The sequence below is a fragment of the Typha latifolia genome, chromosome 4 (assembly GCF_019914945.1).
Source record: "Typha latifolia isolate L0001 chromosome 4, TyphaL0001v2, whole genome shotgun sequence".
Lineage (NCBI taxonomy): Eukaryota > Viridiplantae > Streptophyta > Magnoliopsida > Poales > Typhaceae > Typha > Typha latifolia.
Genome location: NC_133089.1, coordinates 13599932 through 13611321, shown reverse-complemented (window position 1 = coordinate 13611321; position 11390 = coordinate 13599932). Strand labels below are relative to the sequence as shown.

At 36.7% G+C, this 11390-nt stretch overlaps 1 protein-coding gene and 1 long non-coding RNA gene across 3 annotated transcripts; both read right to left on the bottom strand.

Moving 5' to 3' along the window:
- Positions 1-1431: 1431 nt before the first annotated feature.
- Positions 1432-4624, bottom strand: LOC140785754 (uncharacterized). Of its 2 annotated transcripts, XR_012108512.1 has the most exons (3): positions 4556-4624; positions 4180-4311; positions 1432-1815 (listed from the first exon to the last, which is right to left on the bottom strand). It is a non-coding gene; the product is annotated as an uncharacterized lncRNA (long non-coding RNA). The 2 variants fall into 2 exon arrangements; XR_012108511.1 differs by having other exon boundaries at positions 1432-4311.
- Positions 4625-5221: 597 nt separating this feature from the next.
- Positions 5222-11015, bottom strand: LOC140787421 (protein LONGIFOLIA 1-like). Its single transcript, XM_073136330.1, has 5 exons — positions 10636-11015; positions 9775-9842; positions 7644-9674; positions 7208-7361; positions 5222-6247 (listed from the first exon to the last, which is right to left on the bottom strand). Exons 1-5 carry the CDS (start codon positions 10787-10789, stop codon positions 5430-5432), a joined length of 3225 nt encoding a protein of 1074 aa, XP_072992431.1. The 5' UTR covers positions 10790-11015; the 3' UTR covers positions 5222-5429.
- Positions 11016-11390: the final 375 nt, after the last annotated feature.

Below are 11390 nucleotides of genomic sequence, written 5' to 3'. Positions count from 1 at the left end.
TCAACGTGTCAAAATTGGATAGGAGAATGTCTTTATCCCGATCTCTATCTAGATTTTTCGAACCATGCTCCGATTGATACATAGATATATAAATATATAATGATGTATTTGGTCTGAATCGGAAGCGAACTATTTATCCTGAGGTATAAATTTAAAAACATATAAAGAAGCGAAGAGAAAAAAAAATGTAGTTTATAATTGATATACTTTTAATTTTTAGACTATGATTATAAAATCAGATGCTAAGTTGTGACTGTGCACAGTGATATAATATAATAATATATTAATTTAATATTAATTGATTGAGATATTGATAAAAATATTATTTTTATTTGAAACTATGAGCCAGATGTATTTAAAACTAATCTATTTTAGTATTAAAGTTTGAGAAAAAGAAATTTAAGTTTGCGGAAGGCCCGCTACGTTAAAAACTCATCATTAGCGGTTGCCACGTCACGTCCTCTATATCGGGTCGCGGAGGAGCCAAGCCGGTAAAACCGAGTAGATCGGCGAGGATATAATCATATATAGATAAGCAGGACCCACCATTAGACTCCCAACTTGCTCAAACTTTTTATTTTTGTCCTTTTTTTATTTTTATTTTTTTACTCTCTCCCTTTGAGACGTGGGGGAGCCGCACCTTATGCCACGTGTGAAGACAGCAATCCAGCAAAAACACGCGTAGGTTGGACGCGTGGGGCCCGAGACAGCTCACCCCCAATGGCAAGAGGGGCGTCCTAGCGGATACGTGTCGACCAAGCAGGAGGAGAGGACGTAACTCCTCGCGTCGTGCGACGAGGTGTCGTGTCTTGGAAGCGACTCTGTAGCTGTCGGACACGTCATGGAAATACGGCGTGATGGAGATGTGACAGTAGCCACGTGTCGTCTGATGGTGGGGGAAAGAACTCGGATGAGAAGTTGGTGGGCCACCAGCTTTTGCTTTTCCGTAGTTCGGAGGGAACAAGATCTTGGGACAGAGATCGATCGTAGGGACGTTTATTTATTTATTTACAAGGAGAAAAATAAGGGAGAAAAGAAAAGAAAAAAAAAAAAAAGTCCTCAGCTTTGTCGAGATGGAGTCCTAGGTTGGGTTCAAAGTTAATTATATTTTCATTTCTAACTTATTTTGACAGTACATCAGCAGATGGCTAAAATCTCTTCTGATAACAAATCAGAGGAAAAGGAGAAGGGAAAAAGAAGAAAGAAATGGTTTAAGGAGAGATGTTGATACAAATCACACCAGATTCAAGTCCATGCCAAAGTTATATTTTATATAAGATGAAGGAATTCTTAGAAATGCAGTTATATAATAAAAGACTATGTTTTGTATAAGTACTCTCTGATTTGAACTCCAATGGCAGGTTAAACTGGGACATTGTTCAGTTCCCACTTCTCTCAGAAAGATTATATAAACCAAAGGGAATGCTGCAATTATAGAACCCCATGCTTGAATGATGGCCAGTAACATTCTTAATTACAATCTAAATCAGAAAACTATATAAACCAGAAAACAAATATTCAACTTCTACCTAGTTAATCTATCTCATAAGAGTAGACCTCAAAAAATCGATGCAGGATTCCTATTCCAGAAAATAGCAACTGTTACAACACCTAATTTTAAAAAAATAAAAATAATCATCAGTTGAATATAACTTCTAAGACAACATTTTACTGAGCCAGCCAAACGTATCATTCCCATTTGGTGAATGCATTGCTGATAACCATTGAGAGAAAGTAGAGGTATTAATTGACAATCATCTGAGCAGTCAGTTTGATTCCTGAAATCATTCCTCTTGAAAGACGCACCATTAACAACTGGAAGAGCAAAAACATCATCATCAGTGTTCAGATCTAACCAAAGGCACTTTTTTTTTCTCCCACCAAGTCACCAACCAACTAAATTAGCTGAAATATATTTTGCACTAGACAAACTTGTCTTAAGCACATGAAAGGAATAAGTGCGAAAACAGAATGGGGAAGTCTATGTTACCTGATTATAGACGTATGCATATAGTTTTGTTTAACTGAAGTGCAATCCTCTTGTGCCTCTTCTTCACAGGGAAGAAAATATTAAAATTCATCAAGGGGTTCCTTTCTTGATATCAAGATAGGAAGAAGATAGCGACAATGGTGAATAAAGCAAACCAAAATTTTTGCTAGATGCCCATGTTCTATCTTCTTGAGAGGGAACTAAAGTGAGATTGGAGATGAGGTCCTCCAGCAATGCAACATGGATGAAGAAAGAAAATGTTAGCCTTTATCTTCTATGCCTTGACTCCTAGTGTTGGAATATGAATGTCAATCATTATTAGGTTCATTACATTTCCTAAAATAATTTGTCATTCCTCCCTTACACCCAAATAAGACAATCTGGAGGGATACAGATGCAGAAAAAGGACAAAAAAGCCGAGATTTTAATTTTGTCAGGAAAAATATAAGAGATGGTAACCTTGCTGCAAATCCTAATGGTATGATGCATTATGTAAGTCAAGATTCTCCCTATTTATCATTCCTGAAAGGTCTAGGGACACTGTAACAAAACCATAACGATTAGAGAGGAAAAATAATTAAATAGCCTATTCAGGAGGATCAACCTACAAGCTCCTTTTACTACTGCATGTAAACAAAAGTAGAATCCAGTATGTGGTTGCATAGCTTATTAGCTTTTGAACTTACTCATAGTCCATAGACTAAGAGACTAATGAGAAAAAATTGAAATGAGGCAAAGACCACAATTAACATTTAATGACTCTAATAAGCATGCACCAGGTAACACAGGAGAATCCACATAGATTGAGATGTATGAATTTCAATAAATTTTTCAGAACTTTTGAAAACACTTTGTGATCATCCAGTGGATTTATATGTTATCAGTTCCAGTCCAGGTTCAGGTCACCACAATGAAGACCCCATTCCAGTAAGATAATTGTGAATCAAGCAATCAGCAGTCTCTATCTATGTATAACAGTTAATAAGTTCCAATGACAATATTTTGTCACTGATTTCCTATCACAATAGTTTTTCACTGATGGCCTGCTCACTTGAAAAGCATACAAAAGATCAATCTGCAATTAATTTGTCAATCTTTTGTTGTAGTCATCAAAAATGGAAAGAGAAAGAGCACAAAAATTGAACTAATAAAAAGTAAATCCATTTCAAAGATATAGACATGCAGCAAAAAAAATTCTGATTATGAACTGCAAGAAAAGGTAGAGGGACATCTGAAAAACAATAATACAAAAATGTCAAAAACATCTACATCTTTTAATCTTTCCTCTAAACGGCACTGCAACTTTGGTTAAAAAGAACTCAACCAAATATGTGTTGGTATATCCATCTTTCTGTTCGTGTTTCAACTTTAACCAGATAATGGCAGTTTCCAACTACAACACTAATATACGAACCACTATAATTTACAGAATGAATATACTACATTCCTGTCCTGCACAGTCACAAAAATATCCATGTCAAAAGTATGCACAACAGAAGGGAATTTTAACTAAATGACTAATCAGAGCGAAGAAGAGAGATGAATGGAGGAAAAGTATCAACTATTCAATTATAGCAAAACCAAATTATTGGGAGTAACAGCTTGTCAAATAATGCCACCTTCCATGCATCATTCTCAGCTACAAGCTAACTGATCTGCCAGTGCTTTTGCTCCAACAATCTTTTGAAGAATGATTGATCGTACTCAACAGCCCTTTTTTCCATTATAATTCAGTCTATAATATGTGCCAATTTATGACCCCGTCCCAGTTTCCCACTGGTACCTTTCATCAGCGTCATTGAACCTCGTTAGCATTTCTCAAAGAATGTGAAGCTCAAAACAAATAAATTGATGATTGTTATTGGCGGTGGTAATGGTGGTCATTATTGGTTGTTGCTGTTGCTGTTGCTGTTGAATGACTAATTTGATCTAAGAGTGAACTGACTAAAAATTACAAGCAAATCACTAAAATACCAAGAAAAACATCAGTTGTAGTAGAAAACATTCAAAAAATTGCAAAAAAGAACTTATAAAAGCCAATTAGGAACTTAGGAGTTTCCAAACATAATACGCTTAACAAGAACTAACTACTGAAATCATAGTCGCTAGTAGAATATTCAAATGAGATAGCATTAAAAGAACATATCATACTTAAATAAAAGTGACTCTATTCTTATGGAGAGATATACCTGCATAACTGAGGTCATTACTCCACTGGGATCTCCCTGACTTAGGATGCTCCAATCTTGTGAAAACCTACGAACTAGTTCTGGTGATGGATGAAGTATTTGGTCGTAATGCTGAACAAAGGCAATGCCGATCTGGATAAAATATATATATATATATAAAAAAATATCAGCTTCACAATAGAAAAAATACCCCTCCGAAATCCCACTCAGGAGTAGGAAAAAAGAACTCTTTTTTGGCACAAACCCACGAGATAAAATGGATCAAAAAGAGAAACCCATGAAAGAAAAAGTCGAGAAAACGACCAAGAATTAGGTGGAGCCGGGCCAAATAGAAAGGAGACGCGAAGAGATTGGAGAGGAAGGTTATGCTACTAACCCTAGAAGCGAGAAAAGGGCGGAGAACGAAGAATTCCTAAGCGGCTTCGATCCAAGAAGAATGCAAAATTTATTCAAGTATTGTTTTAAGAGCGCGCTATAATATGATTAATATCTCCTTAATTTGTGAAAATGAGTTATTATCCGACGTGGCATGGTGTATTTTATGAACTGCCCCTGAACTTTTGTCTATTTCCGCATAAACCCATTAATTTATGTCGAATGATCAATTTTATGCCTCTAGGACTATTTTCTATTTATTTTAGAGAAAAAAAGAAAAAAAAGAGTTAAGGATAGAATAGTTATTTAATATTTTTCATGACTACACTCGAAAAGATGAGAGATTTTAAAGGATCAATTGAAAAAAGAAAATACTAAAGAAATACATGTAAAAATATACAATATTTAGATAGTGTTAGTGTAATTATTCTTTTTCAATTACTAAGTAAAAGATTTGAACCACAAATGCAGATGAATCTATTATATTGTTATATACTTGTACTCATGTGTATTTCATGTTGAGCATCATTTCCTTTTTTTTTTCTTTTTGCCAATTTAACTTTAATTTTTGATTTGAAAAGAAAAAAAGAAAGCCTAGAGGAGTCCCAAAATAATGAGAAATTGAAGAAAAAAGAAAAAGAAGACTGAAGGATATAAGCATGGAGAATTATAAAGAGTCGATGCCACCATTTGGCTTCACTGGTTAAGTGGGCACTCAAACTATTACAAATGATATATGATAGTATGCAGTATTACTGACTACTTTATAAGATGCCATGTTAGGCTTCAAGATTCTGTAACAGATAGTTCTATACAAGCTATCAATGGAAAAAAAAACTTTAGAAAGAGGAAAGATATGGTAGAACTTGAATTAGTTAACTGTGCCTCGGAAAGAGCTGCCTTCGCAGCTTGCTTCGCTTGATCTGAGAACTTTCGACTTCGCCACTTATGACCTCATCAATTAAATCCTTAAAGATTGATCTCTCAATGTCCAAAACCATTCCCTTGACCTCGCTGCGGAAGTTTTCCCAACCTTTCATTTGATGCAATATATCTTCACCTGATATTAGACTGTCATCATCATTGCAAGTGGTAGGTATTGAGGTTTCAGCTTGGAGTTGGTCAATCTCTGCACATATATCTTTCAACAGTTGCTGACCACTGAGCTTTTTCGATCGAAGAAAGGATTCGAGTTGATGGATGGAGCTTGATGACTCCATCTTCTGAAATATAATTTCGTTCACCACATCGAAAACAAGCTTTCGGTGAAGCTTTTCAGGATCAGGCTGAGGCTGGAGAGTGATCCCATGAGCAGATTCAGATGTTGAGAGCTGCTGTAGTTTTGTTTGTTCAAGAACAAGGAATAAATCAGAGTTGACAGGGTAGCCTGATGACTTTAGCTGAACAGGCATTTGACATATTGCTCTGGGGCACGGATCTTTGAGTAGAAGGCCAGAAGATGAGAGTATCTCGTAGACATACAGGTGATCTTTATTTTGTGTACTAGAGAACGATGTAACAATATCGGTGGTTGGGAGTTCTTCCTCAAGAGAACTCAGCTCTCTGAGTTTCTGAACAAGAACTTCCATGTGTTCAGGATTCATTTGGCCGACTTCAGTGCTAATCTTGGATGTTGGTGTGTCGGGCAGACTAATTGGGTTCCAACATTCATCTGAAGAATGAATTTCATCATCTGCTCAAAGAAAATAAAAATGTAAATTAGTTATAATTCCATCCCCATTTTTGAAAGATTAAACCTCCTTCATATATTATTGCACTACCTACAAAATGAATAGATAAATAGCCCTTGTTGAAATTGTTTCATGCCTATGGACTAGAAAATATATCAAAATAGCTTTATACATGGAAAGATACAGAGTTTGCATGTCTTGGAATTTTCAAGTCCTTAATCATAAGAAGTGCATGATGTACTAGCTTAAGCAACAGAAGAACTCACACCCCTCTTCCTTCTCAGTAAAAGGAGAACAGTAGATTATGTATGATTAAAATCGGAGATTGCCAGGAGTAATTGGACAACCATATGTGGGGCTTAAGTGTTGTTCACAAGAGAAACATGCATGTAGATTTGAACTGTAGATTTGATGTTTAGATTTTAGGACCACACATAATATGTCAGAGTAGTTATTGGTTGTAACTATGGAGCCAACTGACAGGTAAGAATGCTTGTCCTTTTAAGGACATCACAACTTAATTAACGGGACACCTCAAGGGAGGACAACCATGTTGCATTTTATCACAGGCAACAGTTGGCTTCTTTATGTGGGTAATCTTCAAGGGAAGCAGATAATTTCATCTAGCATCACACTTACATTATCATCGGATAAATTAACTCCTTGCTTTGAATGAAATTGAACTTTTAACTCTAAAAGGACTATGATTGGAAAACAGCTGTACAGAGGTAATTATTCTAGGAACAATGTCAAGCAAGCAGTTCTTAATCTTAAAATAATGTGCTTACTTTTGGATGCTATTAGAACCTAAAATGTATGAATATTGTCAGGGAAAATTACTGGAACACAAAGGTACTGATCTGTTCAGTTCTAGCAGAGTGGTTGACTAGCAATTATTTTACAAGTTACAGCATTCTGCATCACCAGGATATACTTATTTTCTTCAATAAAGAAACCCTCACCTTTGAAAGAATTTGAGATTCTCTTCAGCGGAGACCGTGATGGATCATCATGGTAAAATGACGCATCGAGGACAGAGACAGGACTCGGCTGTTCAGGTGCAACAGTTCTAAGTTCCTTAACTGATGAATCTCCATTCAGCATCAGAGAAGATTTCTGAAACAAAGAATATCACTGACCATGAGAAGGGATGCAGGATATGAGAAATTAAGACAATGAAACCTAGATATATAATATTGAAGTTGCAGAAAACATCAGATATCAAGTATTAAGAATAGGCCCAATAATATGTCTTGAAACAGCAACAAAGTTTTGAATTTGTGATGGATAAAAGCAAAGAAATTACAGAATTAAGTTAATTTAATTCATCTAACAAGGAGAAGAATTCTGAAACTTTAATATTATCCATAGAAAAGTGATTCAAGACAATGCACATACCTCCTGATTCAAGAAAAGTGGTGCGCTATCAGCCATCCTGCTTGCAAGACTCTGTATGCCTTGCTGAATAAAAGATGATTTCATAACATCTGCCTGTGATGTCAAGGTAATACCGCTATCAGAGTTCTGTGAGATTCCATCTTCCTGACGACTCGAGTTTATCTTCACACAGCTCTGTATTTGAGAAGCTTTTCGCCCTTGTCTTCCTCTTGGAGAGACTGATTCAGATGGTTGCCTATTGATAGAATGCCTCTGTCCCTTGTTTGAGCTATTAGAAGGAATAGGAGGCCGAGAATTTCTCTCACATTCAACCTTTCTCTGTAATCCTGGGCTCGTGGAGCTTGAAGTTTCTGATGACTTGTCACTATTATCTCTTAAAGACTGTTGAGGCTTAGACAAAACTTGAAGTTTCCTGCTATTGAATTGCTTACTCCTGGAGAGAGCATCACTACTAGGGCTCTTGGGACTGAATTTAGGACTGTGTTCTTTAACCGATCTGCTGTTTAGAGAAACATTCCTTTTGCCTTCTGAATCACTGATCCGCAACTTCCGAAGACCAGTTAGGTCAGCAATTGGGGTAACAGAAGCAGTTGCAATGCTAGATTTGCTGACAGATTTTGCCGGTTTCATGATTACAATTGGAGGATCAAAAGCTCTTGGGTTGCCATTTCCTTGGCCCAATGATTTTTGGAGATTTACTTCTCTAAGATTCTGGTCATCCCTAGTCAAAGTTTCCCGGAGTGACATTTCAGATTGTTGATCATCAGCTCTTTTTGTTTGTAACAGTCCCTTTGCATGCATAGCATCCAAAATATGTTTAAGAGCCCTGAGGTCCTTGTTGGATTCCTGAAAGTCAAGATCTTTCAATTTTTTCTCTATTTCACTGTAGACGGATGTAGTTTTTGGCTTCATCTGGACTTCTTGGTAATCACAAGTACTCCTTTTAGTGTCACTTCCATCTTGCTGCCTCCAAGGAGCTGCTTCAGTTAATATCCTTGACGATGACTTGGGTTTTGAAACCAAAGCATGACCTTTTGGCTGCGGGGCAGGAACATTTTTGCAAGTGTTCTTAGGAGACTGAGATGGGTGATCAAATTTACAGCGGGAAACTGTATTAGATGATTTTCTCAAGAAGATGTTCTTGTGCTCTGCAATTGGTTCATGAGCTTCCAAGTCTACACTGGGCAATATTTCCAACCCCATGAGCTTTGCAATAAGACTGGTGGACCGCTTGTGGCCAGGTGAGTCTTGATTCAATACGGTAGAAACTCTTTGGTTGCTGCTATTTCTATCCAAGTCTTTGCAAAGTAAATTTAGCTTTGGACTAGAGTTATAGCTCCCGCTCCTCAGGAATCCTTCCCTGCTATCCAAAGAGAGTCTAGGGAGCTCTCTAGGACTGGTATTAGACTTGCAATTATCACGTGAATCCATTGATAGGCGTGAAATTTCCCTACCATCACATGAAAAGCGCTGACATTCCCTAGGAATTGTGTAAGAGGCATCTTTAGCTTCATACTCAGAAAACTTGTGTGGTACTTCTTTAAGTTTTTTCAGGACTCCAATGGATTCATCAACATCCAATGAAAACTTTGTAGTTCTATCAATTCCAATCACATATGTTCCATCCAATGACTTGGAGAGCAGCAAAGGCCTTGGGGAGTCCTTGTGCTTTAGTTCATGCCTTTTCACCTCCTCTTTTGCTGAAGTCTTAATCGATAATCCCCGGCTATCTCTATTAATTGAATCCTTCACAACATCTCGGATACCATGCGACAGACGACCTGACTGAACTGATACACTTGGATTAGTTGAGATGGATTTAGTAGTAACTTCTGAACTCTTCAGCTTTTGTGAACCTTTTGAGGTCCTCTCTGAAAAGAATGTCCGGTCGAAAGAGGGGAACTCTTGTTGGCTTGATTTGTTGCAGTCAAGTGAAGAAAAGGATGACCAAGATGAAGAAGATAGCGAAGCTGTTGATGACTCCATTGAAGACCTGGGATTTTCATTCAAGCTCTTGCAGAAACTTTTGTCCTGCATAACACATTACATTGTCACACCTCCTCCCTTAACTCAACAATAACAAACATTGATTAACAGAAAAGAAAAAGGAAAAGAAAGATGGAAGTCTTACCAGATTAACCTGTGGAGAAGATGTACTATGGTCTGCTCCATGACTTTTGCTATTTGAGTAACCATAGCCTAAAAATATAAATGATGATTAAAATAGAGCAGGAGAGATGAATCAGATAATACAGACTTGCAGATCGCATAAAACCAAGGTTCAAAATGAGGCAATGAAGAAGTAAGCAAGAGTGAAAAGAATATGAAATTTTCGTTAAGAATGCAATATTTTCTAATAAAAAATTGAAGCGTAAATTGATACTGTGTGATTTTTCAACCAGGTACATATCCAGAGAAGAGATACATGACATGAACTCATTATATTTTGTTATGTATATTTTGGAAAACTTGCTCGTTTTACATGTTAATGCTAATTAGTAATTATAACTACTTGACCACCTGAATCCAATGCCACACGAAATGCTTTACAACATGATATAAAACCTTTGAAATTAATTAATCTCTCAGTTTAGGGATACCTAGAAATAAGATGATTCAAAATGCAAATAGTTTTTTTCCTAACTGATAAGAGCAAGACCAATCAGACAGCTCATTTGACTCATTAATATGCGCTACTCTTATTAATTTTTAACGTTGTACATCTTTTCATCTTACTAATTAAAGCCTAACTGGGTTTTAATCCCCAATCTTTTCTCAAAAAGAATCTGCATTACAAGAAATGTATATTTCCGTAAGAAAAGCTATGTGCTATTAAACTGATTACTGAAAAATGAAAGCCAAAACTATGTACTATTAAGTCATACCAATTAATTTTATTTGCCAATCATTTAATCCCCAAGAAAATTGAGGAATAACAACAGCAACAAAATGATAATTTACAACATTGAACATAGAGCTATGAGATATATACCTGAAGGAAGCTTCTTATGCTTCTGTGCCGTGAGACGCCTTCCAGCGATGAGATGGTGGCGGTCGAATATCTGAAAGATCCCAGTCATGCATCCAATCTGCTTATGAAAGTCTGGGTTTTCATCGCCAAACGGATTTATAACTTTTGCAGGCATCTCTAACTCTACTCTAACAATATGAGAACTTGTAATTGCCACAAACTCAGAACTCAGAGCTCTTTCCACAACTATACTTCATCAAGAAAGCCTTCTGAATTCATATCAATGCATCAGAATCACCTTCTCTCGTAGGTGGTAAGAGACAACCCAGTACAGGTCACAAACAACAACCCCAAAGAACATTCCAACTAAGACCCAACCAGAATACAATATCCTAAGACTCAATTCTTTTTCCCCCCAACACAACCTTGAATAAGTACAAGGAATATGATTTACCACACCAGGGTCCCAATTGGAAATTTATAAAGATGATGGCTGGATGCAGCAAACCTGAATCAGAAGGAAACAACACTCTTCCAGCAAACAAAAGCTGCAAAGATGAACTGGGAAAAGGGGAAATAAAAAAGGGAAACTTGGGAATCAAATATGGACTGGCAAAAGAGAAGAAATGAGCCAAATTAAGTAGCTTTCCCTTTCTCTCTCTCTCTCTCTCTCTCTCTCTCTCTCTCTCTCTCTCTCTCTATTTCTTTTTTTTTTTTCTTCTTCTTCTTGTTCTTCTTTTGGTTGGATTCTGCAGATGGGGAGGGGAATGTATGAT